Below are 15,572 nucleotides of genomic sequence, written 5' to 3'. Positions count from 1 at the left end.
TGATTTACTTATATAATCATCAAAAAAAAAAAAAATATTTTAATTAAAATAAAATAAAGAATTATAATGTTAATGTATGCCCAGTGTAAAGTGTCAATGTATGCCCCCTTCTATCACGCCTCCATGCCTTGTATATATATATATTTTAAAATTTACTTATTGTATCATTTGTATACAGATTATAAATATTTTCTTAATAAAAAAAAAGTAAATTGGACTATAATCCTCTTTGTTCTCATGGCTCATGAGTATCATAATTGTTTTGATTTTGCCACTTAGAGGCAGGAAATGTAAAAAATATTGTGATATCAATTTTAATGCGCACTTAACAAGGAATAACATTTTTTTTTTTTTTTGAATGGTCAATGGAATTAGATAATTACTATTTTAGCATTATGTATAAAATTCAATTGTATTTGCAGTTACAGCCATTTTATGGATACATTTGTCATTGAAAATATTTTCTTTTATATAATTTTAAGTAATTAGTATGCTGTATGTTTTCAATAACATATACATTTATTGAAAAAATAGGTGTACAAAAAAAAAAACAAGTACACTAAATGAAAATGTTTTAAATCTTAATTTTTAAACATTTAATAAAAAATTAATTTATTAAATTTTGAAGTTATAAAATATTTTTATTTATTACAACTTTTGATTTTAGTGCTATTACCAAAATAAAGCATTTTATCAATCTGATAACTATTACAGTTTATAAAAATGTATAAAAACACAATACAAAGTATTATTAACAATAAAACTATAAAAGCTTAAGTAAGAACAATAAAAATATAAAATCCCTTATATTGATAAATTAAAAATATTTTTTTTTTCAAGTTTCATTGACATAATGATATACAAAACTTTCACAGATAATATGAAATAATTATATACAATATAAACATCTAAATTATATACAATATTAATATCTAAATTATATGTATAGGTGAAATAAGGTTAATTTTTGTATCACAATAGTTTATCACTTGTAATTTTTTATACTTTTTTTTTGATTTTCTGAAAACAAAAATGTTTTTAATTCATTAATTATACAAAGTACATTAATTATACAAATAGATATAAATTAATGATAAAATCATAATTACTTCAACTAATTTGTAACTAGAATAAATTGTTTGAATAATACCTAGATACAGGTGTTAGTCAGGTTTAATGTGAGACATCATGGACTCTTGTTTTCCAAATGGAATTTTTCCAGCTAACTTTAAGCCGGCAAAATATGTCTTACCGTGTTGATAACCTACTTCCTAAAAGATCATCAAAACAATGTGTATCTTTATCATTTTATACATTTAATTTATTAGAATAATTACACATATAATACCAAACAATATAAATTTGAAAATAAATAGTTTAAGATTAATGGCTTAAACTGTAGGTCCTAAAGTATTAAATTAATCAATGATCTTAAACATTTATGGTATAAAGACAATTGATGTAACCCATACTATCAATAAAATAGTGACTTCAACTGACAACGGTAAAAAAAATAATAATAATAAATACACATTTTTCCCAAGTAACACAATCCTTAAGGCCTTAAATCATTTTTAACAAAACTAAACATTATAATCATTCCTGAAAATCTTATTTTTGTAGGTTACATCATTTGAACTTTCTGTTATTTGATATATAACATCATAATTACTTTTATTTCTTCAAAGCTTTTGAATTGAAGTGTTTTATATTTGTCAATTGGAGGTCTTATATATTGACAATAATCACTCGTTTTTACCACCTTTATTAAAAAAAAAAAAATTACTAATAAAAATGTTAACAATTATGGTAAAACAGAACAATTTTACCTCAAGTTGACGAACACAAGAGACATATGCAAGTCGAGATTGTATATCTTCTAGATTTGGAACTTTAACTGATGCAGTAAAAGGATTAAATCTTTTCCACAGTAACCAAAATCCAGACAAGCTATCTCCGTAATTAGTAAAATCCATATCATCTTGAGATCCAACATCAATAGCGAGAACATGTTTTGCTCCAAGATTACGCATAATGTCAGCTAAATTGTATAAACATTTTAATCAATGACAGTTAACATTTAACATTTAGCATTACCTATGACTAATAGGAATATAAATAAGTTCTTAGTTCAATAATATTTAACTTAAATTGCTTGTTGAAATATATTTAATTAAATATGAAAAAAATAATAATAGTATTACATTATTAAATATTATTTTGATTATTGGAGTATGTATGTGCTATTAATATTAATACTTCAATAACAATAACAACATATTGGTGAAATTGGATAATATATAATGTCTAAAGTATCTGTGAGGAGTGGGGATGTTTATCATACCTTTTTTTCTTCAAAATACATCAATACATGTTTAAAAATATCAATTGACATTGTTACTTCATTATATTATCAAATACTTACCTGGTACATTGTTTACATAGCAGCCATCAGCAAGTAAATGTCCATCATCGGGATTACACATGGGAGGAAATAAACCAGCAATTGACATACTTGCTCTTACATACCTCCAAACATAACCTATTTACCATATACTAATTAAGGTCATCTTGGCTAAGAAAAATGTTTAACCAATAATGTCTATCGCACATACATTTCTCCAATATCAAATTAATAATTACTACAAAAAGGAATTTTGGCCGGAAATTTATATGCTTTAAATAATTTTATTTCATGCTACATAACATAAATTTGAGAATTAAAAAACATAATTTAAGTGTTATATCATTTGTATTGTTTAAATTAATTAAAAAATAATTATTTCATTTAAATAATCTTTTTATGTAAAACTTGTGATTAATATACCTGGTAAATTATTTATGTATCCACCATCTAATAATAAGTGTCCATCAATTGGATCGCATAAAGGCGGCATGTAACCGGATAGAGACATCGATGATCGGACATAGCGCCATAATGATCCTAGAATAGAAAACCGCTTATTCAAATTAATAAAAATTATTTCTAAAAAATTTGATTCATTTAAAAATAAAAATAACGTTATTATAACACTTTAACCCAATATATAACTTTGTATAAATCATTTACAAATATCATTAAAAAATTATTCATTTTATTGATAAATAGTAAAATATGTATAGTCACTGTAAATATGTATGTGCGATAAACATTTTTATGTGTTAACATAGATATGTTTAAAATAATTAATGTTTTTAAACTGTAACATTGTATCATTTAAAAAAATAATTAATATTTATTATTTAAAAGTTAAATTCCCTGGAAAACATTTAATTTATTTTCATACACTATTGAGTATATACAAAACGTATGTCAATAATAATTTATTATAATTTATAAATGTATTTGACCTAATCCGTAATTATTATCATAAGTATCACTATCAAAATGTAAATATATATTAATTAAATATCTATAGTTTTAATTGATGATTAAATTATAATACATAAGAAAAAGATTAAATTACAAAAACAAAAAAATAATAATAAACACGTTTAAAATTCAGTGTATAGTAAAATTTAAAATAAATATATATTTACACTATTTGTAAAACTGGTATATTATACTAATTAAAAATATATATATATATAAAAATTGTATTAAAAGAAAATATTTAAATAAAACATAAGTATTTTTTTAAGTTCAGGAAATAATATTGAATTTTGTTTGAATTATCTCAAATGTTTAACATACATTATACACAATAGGCATTGATAATTATTATCAATAGAAATTTATTATTTATATCTCACGTGCATAATAAAATGTTTGAATCAAGAATTAATTATACCGTGTGTATGAATTCGCATTTTACTAGCTGATATATCTGTCGTTATTGTGAAATATGGCAGCCACAAGTCTTCAATTTGTGTTTCTCCAAGAGCAGAAATCAATGTATGATTAAAATATTGACCAGTTAACATAGATGTAGATGGCCAAGTTAAATCTAATACTTGTCTCCACCGATTTGTCATTGACTAAAAAATAATTTTGAATTTATTATTATACTTTTTTTAATGTATAATAATTTTTATTAATTAAAGGTTATTACATTAATTTTTAAATAATAAATTCAAGGAATAACAATTATATTTATATTATGTTATGTTATTGTAAATTTAATCAAAACATAAAAGTATTAAGTTTTTATACCTCAGCCCAAGAGCTTGCTTTACGTGTCATTCCAATAATATCTCTTTCGCTACACCATACAGCTCCCATAAAAGCACCAATACTCACACCACCAACCATGTCTATGGGAATACCAGCTTCCTGATGAACAAAAATAAAATAATAAAATCCTAATTAAAAAATAAAAATAAAATAATAACATACTTGTATAGCTTTTATCATTCCTATATGAGCCGCACCTCTTGCTCCACCACCACCTAACACCAGACCCACAGAAGTCCCTGTTAACCATCTGGCTAAACGAGAATAATCTGAATGTATGTTGACTTCTGTTTTTAATATTTTTTCATATTGATCACTCTATATAATAATATGCGCTATGTTATTTATTAATTTATATTTTATAAAAATCATAACTTGTAGGTTTAAAATGAAATACTTATTAATCAAACTTAATCTAATATTTATAAGATAATTATACTATATAAACTGGTTTTGTATAAAACTAAACTTGTTTTACTTTTAACTTTTTTTTACTTTAGATCTCTTGAAGTATTAATTAGATCCAATTCATTACAAGAAACCTCCCTCAAAGTTGAAGATTGAAGCATTTTTAGTGTTCCATAAAATGGTATTAGACAAAAAAAATCTAACATATTGAAAATCAATAAATTCATCACTCCAAATCAGAGAAATCAGATTATCAACTCTTAAAAGTTTTTATACAATTTTTAATCTATTTTAAAAATAGAATTCTATGAGGACGTTACACTTGCATATACTATAGCATGTCTAGACATGGACAATACAGCAAATCAGCAAATTCAGCATTTCAAATGTTGTGTTGTTGGGTTTAATATATGAATGAATAGACCCTACTATCAAATTTAAAGTTAAGAACATTATTTGTGTTCTCTTGTAAATTATTTACAGTATTTTAATTTTTAAGTGGGTTAACAGAATTTCTAGATTTTAACATTTTATACACATACATAACTTTCTTAACAATTTTAAGCATTGTAAAATCCAACAAGAAAATATAGAAAATGTATTTAACTTTAAGTTTGATAATTAACCATTAGCTCTAATATTTAAGCTAAGAACACAAAATTAGAATTACTGAATATGATTTTTAGTATATTATACAATGGGTCATCAAATGGCAAACAAATTTTATCCGGTCCATAGATAAAGAATAAATAACACCACATATTATGACAAAATTATTATTTTTATTAAATATTATTGGTTTTGAAATAATGTAAAATATAAATATGTACTTAGAATTTTGATGGCTCGTAAAACATTATCAGATTTCTAATGTGGCCCTTTAAAAATATTAATTGGTGACCCCTGTTATACATAATAAAATGTAAACAACACATGAGGGATAATTGAATAACAATGAACACATTTAGCATGATACTATACAAAGTTATTAAGTAAAAAAAAATATGTTATTATTTACTTGGTATATTAATAAGTACTTAATACCTTACGTCCTAAACCTCAATATATGGTCTATAATGCTGATCTAAAGATTATTACTTTATTATCTATGATACATTTTTTAATGTAGAGTTTTGATGTCAGACTATCTTATGTATGGCACTAATGTGATGACAATTTTTTTAAATTAACAACTATTTATTATTTTGGTTTTTTTATGTAGTATTAAAGAATGGAATTAATTAATATATTGTATAATTGTTTTAAAATTAAAATTAAAATAAATTAATAATGATTATTTTTATCTATATGTTTATCTTATATCTGTTAAATTAACTGTACTTTTGGTCCTTTGGTATAACCTATCGTCCAAAAACCGCAACTAAGTAAGGTCTGTTTTACAATGTTTATCTTAACATTGTTATATTCAATAATGAGTATAATTCTATAATTTTATAGGTGATAAAATAATATTTATAATAAGAGAAGATATCAATGGAAATTATTGTAATGCAATGGATCCCTATATACTAGATTATTAATAACAAAACACTTACAATTACTGAAACAGAACGTTTAGAAAATATACGTTTAGGACACTGAACATGGTGGTGTGAAGATACCCATGATCTTATATTCAGCCATTCAACAGTATTAGATGGTAAATCTGAATCTTCTCTATGTATCAAAATTAATTCTTTATGGGTACGTAGTGCTAGACGTTCAATATCTTTTTCATACTATTAAAAAAAGTATTGAATATTAACAATAAATATAAGTAATATTTTTTAAGAGTTAATACTAAATTTACCTTTAAAATTATAATCATTGTGAAATATAAAAAAAGTTTATCGTAAACTTACTTTTCCTAATGTAGGTTGTTTATTTCCTAGTGTGACAAGCAATATACAATCTGCTTGTCGAATGCAACGCTGAGTCCAGGAAGAAAATGAATAATCACATTGATAAAGTGCAATCTTATATTGGTCTTCTTGCTGGGCTAACCATGTCGTCAAGCGGTACTCATTATTCAAATCCATTATTGATTTTCCCAATATACTTCTAACAAATTCAGAAGTTAACCGTAAAGTTGATCGAATAGAACACAATGAGTGATAAAGTTCATATGTAAAGCTTGTTAGTGGTACATCATCTGATATAGGCACAATAGCAATAGTTGAAAAATTACTTTGTGTTGGTCTTGTATCTAATGTTTTACTAATTGTAGGTTTCTGCCAAGTGCCTGAAATGTAATAATTTAGATGTCAACAATTTAATAACCTTATTTTATAAATATAAAATGATTTATTGGTTTACATAATGGCTTTGTATTTAACACTAAAAGGTCGTAATATTATTGTAATTTATATTATTAAACAATAAAAAAAAAAAGTACATTTTAAAATTACCTAAAATTCTATGTCCCAAAAGATTAATAAGAGTAGAAACAACTCCAGGAAAACGTTTCTTAATTGCATTAAATAATCCTTCTGGTAATTTGGCTAGTTCTGAATCTCTAACTGCCATAACTGTTGTTCCTCTAGGTGTTTGGGTAATTACTTCTACCTAAATAGATACAATTATTATAATAAAACATGGCAATAATAGTTAATAATAATAAAAAAGGAATACAAATAAAACGAAATAATGCTTTTTGATTTTGTAATTTTTATAAATAAAAATCTAATCAATTTACTGTTTAGGATAAAAATAAATCTTTTTTATAAAAAGTAGTATGTTATATGATTTATTCAAAATATAAACTCTTTGAAATTAGAGGTTTATTTTGTTAATTTAGTTTAATTTTTTTTCATTCCAAACAATACTTCAATATTTCTGATACCTACTAAATTACTTTATAGTCTATTCTCAACCAATACATTAATTTATTTAATTTATAAAAGGTTTTCTTAACAATAATTTCAGAAGCAATTGCCTCAAAGATTTTTTTTTAATTGAGACAAGGGGGGAGTCAATATTGATTTGAAATATAATTAGTTGTATCATATTATTATGCATTAATTATATCAATTTATGTTAACTAACCACCTACCGCCATTTTTTGTGACTTAAGTAATGAGTGAGTTCTTGGTATATTTTTTTTTTGCCTAAGGAAAATTCTCAGTTTGCCATACCACTGGTTATAAATGAAAAAATTATTGCATTCTAGCTTATTCTATTATGATCAATATCCAAACATTTCATAATTAGAAACTCACAATTCCTACTAGATCTCCTTTTCCATATTCAGCAACCAACTCTTTTTTACCATTTTCATGTGTGATAACAGAACGTAACCGGCCACTCAATACAATAAATGTACTGTCTGATTCTTCACCTTGTCTGTAATAAATAAATACATAAAATATAATTTCATACTAGTTATTAATTCCATCATCAATTTAATTACTTGTTTTATTAGTGTTTAGAGTGTATATAAGATACAATAGAAAATATTGTGACAATGGATTATACTTAATATAATATTTAAATTAATTGTAAAAATTAATAAGTTTTTTATGGTTCAATATTGTTATGTAAATATCAATTACATAATATTTTGCAATGTGTGATGTACAAAATGTACATTATTTTGTAAAAAAAGCAGCTAAATTTAATACAAAAGTATTCAAATAATAATATACTACCTATAGTTTTTCAAAATTTACATTTATGTATTATAATTTTTACAATTATTATATCACACTTTTTTGTAGCCCTAGCTACATTAAAAAATAAAAAGTGCAATTTTTGTAAGAAATGACCTAAGGAAAATTTCATTTGATCATTAATCGTCAACATTAATTTCCAACTTTCAAAAATAATTCCTTGGTTAAATAATGTATTCTTAATTAATTGCAATTTATTTGTGGATTGTGAAATTTATTATACAGTGAAATCCCGTTACAACAAACTCCAGGTGACCAAATTTTTTTTGTTGTTATAATGGAAATTTTGTTGAAATGGATTGAAAGTGAATTTATAAACTTTAAGACTATTATCAGACTTGAAGATAACAATATTTTCTGAACCAGTGTCAACTTTTGTAATATTTTAATTTTTAAGGAAAATATAAGTACGTAAATTATCAAAAATTAAAAATATTCATATTTCACTTAAAAAATAGATGCATACGCATAAGTACAGCACAGATAATATTCTTAGCTTTGGTCAGTTCAATCTAATATTTTAACTAATACAAAAAATGGTTCTGCTAAACTCAAACTGTATATTTCTTATGTTTAGTTAAAACGGTACCAACATATGCATGGGTAGTGTCCTCTTAAGTACAACAATTTTAAAAACAGATTTCATATTGTATTGTGCTATGTTTTTACGTGTATAATCAATATATTATAATACAACAAATACTAAATTTATCTCAATTAAAACTACACTATATTGTATACAGGCATCTTTTAATAAATAAAATACATTTTTATGAATCAGTAAACCATATGGTAGGATATTACAAAAGGAAAAATAAAAACTCTATACTCTGTCCAGCAAGAGAATGCGCTGATTAAACTCATCCCCCCACCCGTCATCCTGCTATCAAAACTAGTTAACCTAATAGTGTTGCACAGAAAAACCAAAACTTTGGTCGGCCCGAAGTGTGTTTTCCTTGCTGGACAGAATATATATTATCTATTTTTATAAAAATAAAGAAATAGTTTTTAACTTGCCTATAAACTGCACGTCCACTTTCAATAAACAACCAATCCAATGCAAAATCCACTTGACGTACAAATGATGATAAACGTGTAACCACTGTATTTGCTATAGGCAAAACAATTTGTGGTTTTACTCTCATTATCCTGTTTAAAAAAATATTAAACAATTTATTATTTGTAGATAATAGTTGTTATAAATTATAACAAATTTATCAATACATTATTTTAAGATTCAATTATATTATAAAAATAATAGTGATGAAAATATTTTAACTGGGTTCAGGGTTTGCTTGTTTTACTGTAATGGACATAGAAAAATAATAAATTTGTTTTGTGAAATGACAAAATTAGAAACAAAATTCAACTGTATATTTTTCCATATTTAGGGAAACATTTATTTGCTAGCACATTATTGAATTTTTGGCATTTTATTATTTTTATTATGTTTAGGTAACATTTGAAAAAATAGTTTCTAAAATAAATTAGAATTACTTAAGGTTTTACAAGTATCTTTATCAGTTATGATCAAACCTTGTTATTTCATAAGTTTTTTATAATACTACTATAATACATTTTAAAACAAGTTATAGATATTTTTAAATTTTAATATTTTTGATGATCATAACAGTCATCACACACCTAAAAATTAAAACATAAAAAAAAAATCAACAAGAGAACACATATATTATATATTATCCTGTTTCTTTAATCATTAAACATTAATTTGATATGCAATAAGTTAATGAGATGGATAGAATATATAATTGCAATGTCTTATCAAGCAACTATTAAATCATAAATTATAATCAATTTTCAATTATTTAACACTTTTTTTTAAATTAAATATACAAAATAAGCTGAATATTTTAGTATTTAAGAATTTTTAGTGCAACACAAACCGCGAACCTTAGTTATTATAGATCTATAAATATAAATATATAAAAACCTTTATTATAATATTTTTTATCTTAAGTCTGATAGCACAAAGAGCTATATCATAACATTCATAACAACCATAACATACCATCAATAAAATATTTTTCTAAAAACCATCAACCTAAAATATACTTAAAATTGGAAATTTGCATTAAGGAATACCAATTATCAATTTCCTAGGTATCAAATCAAAATAACATAAAAATAGTTATTGATGGCATAATAATCAATATTACTTACTCATAAACAGTCTTTTTTGATAATATAGAAATAACACTAGGGCGGTCGGCTCTAAACGTCAGAAATCCTGGTTCCCCAGTTAACACAGCTAATCCACCTACAATATCTCCAGGATTAACTGAATACATATAAGCTTCAGTTAATCCTTCTGGGTCCATTTTTTGTGATACTAACATTGATCCATTTAACAACAACACTAATGCAGCATCCTGAAAAATTATTCATATTATAAAATATCTAAGTAAAAAGTTATTCTCAAATAATTAAAAATAATAAAGGAATCCTATATGAGTTTAACATAAAATAGAATTTATATTCTATATTTCTATCAATATTTGCAAATATTTGCAATGTTTTTTTTTTTTGTAAGCAAATATTAAAACAGATTCAAAATTATAAATATTGAAATCGTTTTTTTTACTATTGGTATATAATGTTTTTATATATTTTTTTTTCACTATAAATATATACTCTTTATTTGTTAGATACAACCCTTATATAATTTATAGATAAATTACCAACAAGAATCATACCTTATGAGAATCTTCTTGCATTACAAACGTATTGGTAGGAATTTTACGAATTTCCACTTTTCCCAATAATAAATCTTCATTATCAAGTTGGAGTTTTTTAACAAAAACTTTCATTGCAATTTTAAGATACCAATCTTTTTGATCAGTTTTTGGCTGATTTAAAAATGATTCCAACTTTTTATCACTTATAGAAGTTTCTATGCAAATTATGTAAAATTGTATCGGTAAATTTGATTAATATTACTTATTTAAAACATACCTTGTTGTGAAAACATAGAAGACTCATTTTTTCTTTCTGAAATGAAAGGGCTCATTTTTCTTTCTTCTAAACCCTGAAAAAATTGTTTTTTGTACATATTATAGACTATAATTACTAAGAAAATGTATCAATTTATTAACCATAAAAAAATATACTTTGTAATACAATTTTACAGAAATTCTAGACACATTTTTGAAGAGAGTAGTGATAAAAACCTAAACAGTTAAACCATTCACTAGCACTCTAACTTAATAATAGTTTAATATTAATTATTGACACAAATAATATCTTTGATATATATTTATTTTAAGTGTGCAGTTCTCGCTGCTACATAGTAAGTTTTGAATCTACTTTGGAATTAAAGAAAAGATTTGGTATCTCCATGTGTTGGAGTCTCTAACAAACATATAAGAAAAAATATTTGAATACATTAGAATCCATTTTGTGTTGTTCGTTTTATTAAATAATACAGTAAATTTAACTATTATCAAATATATAAATAGGTAAATTTTCTCTTTCAAGATTTTGTTTAAAAAATTTGAATTTTAAAATAAGTTAAAAAAATGTTAAATATTAAAAATTCTCATTTAATAATGCTTAAAAATTTTTTAAATAACAGATAAGAGAACACAGATAATAATCTACCTATTAAATTTGATAATAAGTAAATTTAAAACTAATTACTAACAATACAAAATGGATTTCTGTAAACGTAAATCTTAATGTTTTTAAGACAACACATGCTTTTCATTTTTAATTCAAATTTGTTATAAGGGACATGTAAAATTAATTGTATCTAAAAATATTGTATATTTTATATCATATTGATGTTATATAATAATATCAAACTTTCAAGTTATCACAATTTATGTTTTTGAATCATGAAAAAGTATATTAGAGGGGAAATCATTATTTATTATTTTTTTTTAATAATTAATTTATTTTGCAAATTTCTATATAAAAAAATATTGTTCACATATTAATTTTACTAGATAATTTTTTGTTAATATTTGTGATTTTAAGAATGTGAGATTAATTTATTTTTATTTCATCACAATTATTTAAAAAAATATTGGAAATTTCACCCCTAACCCTTCCATCAAAGTACTTACTAGAATAATTTATAAACAACACTTATTAATATAAAAATTCAACAAATTAAAATTAATATGTTCATCCATCTGCCTAAAATCTAAAATTAAATACATTTTGATTTAATTTAACCATTTTTTATTCTTACGTTTTGTACTAACTCAGTAGATAGTCCTAAATACTGATGAAGAGCTGTAAATGTAACTCTCTGTAGACGAACCATAACCACTTGGATTATTTGAATTAATGAATCTGGATAATCATGGAAGATTTCTTGAAATGCAGCCACTGGTAATCTTACTATTGTACTATCCTCAAGTGCTTGAGCACTTACGGTTTTATAATTTTTTTTATGACCCTAAGTTACATATTTATTCACAAAATTAAACAAATAAATGATTATACTTTGTCTCATAGGAGAACAGACCCATGGTTTTATTTTAACGAATGCTTCTGCACCTGTAATGGGGTCTTCACTCACCGATACCAAGTGAATGTTCAGTGCACAGCTAACTATGTAGTAACAAGTTGGGTCATAGTAGGGAAATACATAACAGTCAAAACTTGGGTCTGTCCTCTCAGGAAACCATATACCTAATATTGTTACTTACGGTGAGAACATCAGTAAAACTCAATAATGATGTAACACAATCTCCAGTTTTTACTAATTTCAGAGGTATAATACTGCCATCAATTGAAGTAATATTTACACTAACAAGTCCACTTTGGACAATAAACACATTTTCATCAGGATCACCAACTTTAAACAAATGTGATCCAGCATGTACATTTAAAATTTCAGTATGACGACAGAGTCTTAAAAATACAGGTTTTTCAAAGTGGCCAAAAACTCTAAAATAAAAAAATAATAAAAATTAAATAAGTACAATTTTATAAAATAGGGGTGTGTTCATATCAAATAAAAAAAAAAACCTAACTTACCGAATACTTTGTAGCATATAAAAAGCATCAGGAGGAACATTTTGCCCATCTTTGGTTATTAATTCCTCCTCTAAATACTCAGCTGGTGGTTCCAATACCTATTACACAAAACAATGTGAAACAGCACATTAAAATAAACAAACCTTGAAAAATATAATTAATGGTTTTTGATTTTTAAATTTATAATACCTACTACACCACAATTTCAAATTGAATTAATTTTAACAGAATAAAGTAAAAATAAAAACATACATTTAATCTCTGAGGTAATGTTTCTTTTCTCATTTGTAGTAAGCGCCTAGCAAATTTGATTACTAATTTTCTTTTTTTTCCCTGGCCATGCACTTGTCCTGATATGCTTTTTACCTTAAAAATAATTATATGTATATTAAATAATAAACATGCTAAACTATTATTGGAAAAATACAATTTAAGTATTCTTAATAAAAACTGTAGAAACATACTTTAAGTAGAAGTATTTTTTATAGTAAATCAATATTATATTTTATATTTAAATAGTATGAAGAAATAATTTGAAACCACAAATTATAGCAATTTATGTTCCAATTGTTCCATGAATTAAATTGTCTTGAAACATAATAATAAATATGTTATATGTATACCTTTCTCAACATTTTTCTACCATAGAATAAAACTCTATCACGTTTTCGAAACCTTGTTTTTGGAACAGCAGAGATGTTACTTCCTCGAATCACAAGAACTAAAAATAAATATATGAGTACAAACATTGTTATTGGTTAAATAATTCATTTGTTATTATTTTTTTTTATAAATAACTTACATTTTGATTTCCATTTGTAGAAAGCCACTCTTAATAATATTGATACTATTATGCATCCAATAATTATCAACATTTTCTTAAAAAAAAAAATTAGAAAACATAATAATTAGGTACATAAATTTATATATTTTTATGTTAAATCTGAATTAGTATTTAGTTATAGGTAAATATCTACTTAAAGGTGTAACACTAAATTATCAAAGAAAAATATACATACATAGTCATAAAAGTACATAATATCAATTTATAGGGATAGGATTTTATTTTATATATTATACAAGTGTGCTTATATTCCTACTTCAATGTGATTTGCTTTATTTTTGGTGTTAGACTTTATATACACAATACATTTTTGAATACTTGACATATTTAGTATATTTTTCTCTCTAGTAAATTATTAAAACAATCAAGTAGTTCATTTTAAATTTAAACTAACGATACATTAGATAACAGCTATTCAATTAGTATATAAAAGTACAAATATAATTTAACTATTAATTGTTTACCAATAATTAAATTTTTAAATTTTACTGTATAGGCACCTATAATGTTAAATTATATTTAATATATATATATCAAACAAAGAGAAAAATATATGAATATTTTTTTTTTAAATAGGTATAATACTCATAATTTAAAATCATAAAATATGACATAACATGTAATTCTATTCAATTGTTATGAATTGCATTATCAACTTGCACAACAATTACAATTATCATAAAAATGAATTCCTTTGTGATTTTCAACATTAATTAAGTACTAAGTAATTTATTACACAGGAGGGGCAATCATAATATACTAAATTAATGCATAGCATTTTAAATTATATCGGAAACAGGTATATTTAAATAAAAGATGAATAATAAAGTAAGTCGTATGATACTTACTTCTGTTAGTAGCATGAATGGATAAGTTGATATTATCCATTGTCGAAAAGTTGAATTATAAATAACATCCTGGAAGGAATGAGTGAAGTCAAATAATCCCATCATATAAAAGTGTCGACAATTTGTAAGACAGACAAGAATGATTACAAAACATACAATGAGCGCGAAACTAATTATACCATATTAACAAATTACAAGTCAAATATTATGTCAAAGAATACATAGGTGTATAATGTATAAACAAACTTGTTTGTTATTCTGAATTCAATACAGTCATAGGAACATTAGAAGTAGTATGAGAAACTGACTACCGTCGACCTGTCGTAACTTGTAAGATTCATACTTCATAGATCTTAGAGCCAGATGCCAATAAACATAGACCATAGTGATCTACTATGGCGTGATTGTAGTATTGTACTATTGTGGTCATTATATAGTTTTTTTAATCATGTATCAGTTGTATTTACTATATAATACTATATTTAGATGACCGAATTACACAACAATGATATCACGGAACAATAATGATATCGAACATGTGTTTTCTTTATCACTTATCCGTTCGTGATAAAAACCGAAAAAGAAGTAGGAGCCAAGAGAAAATATAGAGAATACAATAATTA

General features: G+C 23.9%; 1 protein-coding gene across 4 annotated transcripts; it reads right to left on the bottom strand.

The window, feature by feature from the left end:
• Nucleotides 1-1,104: 1,104 nt before the first annotated feature.
• On the bottom strand, nucleotides 1,105-15,439 carry LOC132917730 (neuropathy target esterase sws). 4 transcript variants are annotated; one of them, XM_060978613.1, is made up of 24 exons: nucleotides 15,196-15,439; nucleotides 14,950-15,118; nucleotides 14,060-14,135; nucleotides 13,881-13,978; nucleotides 13,510-13,623; nucleotides 13,258-13,355; nucleotides 12,927-13,167; nucleotides 12,464-12,673; nucleotides 11,224-11,296; nucleotides 10,965-11,161; nucleotides 10,432-10,640; nucleotides 9,268-9,399; nucleotides 7,801-7,924; nucleotides 6,991-7,147; nucleotides 6,445-6,824; nucleotides 6,139-6,321; nucleotides 4,337-4,492; nucleotides 4,154-4,273; nucleotides 3,792-3,978; nucleotides 2,828-2,944; nucleotides 2,426-2,542; nucleotides 1,830-2,041; nucleotides 1,673-1,762; nucleotides 1,110-1,271 (listed from the first exon to the last, which is right to left on the bottom strand). In XM_060978613.1, the coding sequence occupies exons 2-24, from the start codon at nucleotides 15,052-15,054 to the stop codon at nucleotides 1,164-1,166; spliced, it is 3,504 nt and encodes a 1,167-aa protein (XP_060834596.1). In that variant the 5' UTR covers nucleotides 15,055-15,118; nucleotides 15,196-15,439; the 3' UTR covers nucleotides 1,110-1,163. The 4 variants fall into 4 exon arrangements, with proteins under 4 accessions (XP_060834604.1, XP_060834596.1, XP_060834616.1 ...); XM_060978621.1 differs by having other exon boundaries at nucleotides 1,105-1,271; nucleotides 14,950-15,439; XM_060978633.1 differs by lacking the exon at nucleotides 2,828-2,944 and having other exon boundaries at nucleotides 14,950-15,439.
• Nucleotides 15,440-15,572: the final 133 nt, after the last annotated feature.

The sequence above is a fragment of the Rhopalosiphum padi genome, chromosome 1 (genome assembly GCF_020882245.1).
Source record: "Rhopalosiphum padi isolate XX-2018 chromosome 1, ASM2088224v1, whole genome shotgun sequence".
NCBI classification, from domain to species: domain Eukaryota; kingdom Metazoa; phylum Arthropoda; class Insecta; order Hemiptera; family Aphididae; genus Rhopalosiphum; species Rhopalosiphum padi.
Note: the sequence above shows the minus strand (reverse complement) of the source record. Positions and strands in the feature narration are given on the sequence as shown.

Coding starts and splice junctions, on each gene's coding strand:
- LOC132917730 (XM_060978621.1), bottom strand. CDS start 15,054: ATGATGGGATTATTTGACTTCACTCATTCCTTCCAGGATGTTATTTAT. Junction 13,356..13,509: donor CATTACCTCAGAGATTAAAT/GTATGTTTTTAT, acceptor TTTGTGTAATAG/GTATTGGAACCACCAGCTGA. Junction 2,945..3,791: donor AATGCGAATTCATACACACG/GTATAATTAATT, acceptor TTTCTATTCTAG/GATCATTATGGCGCTATGTC.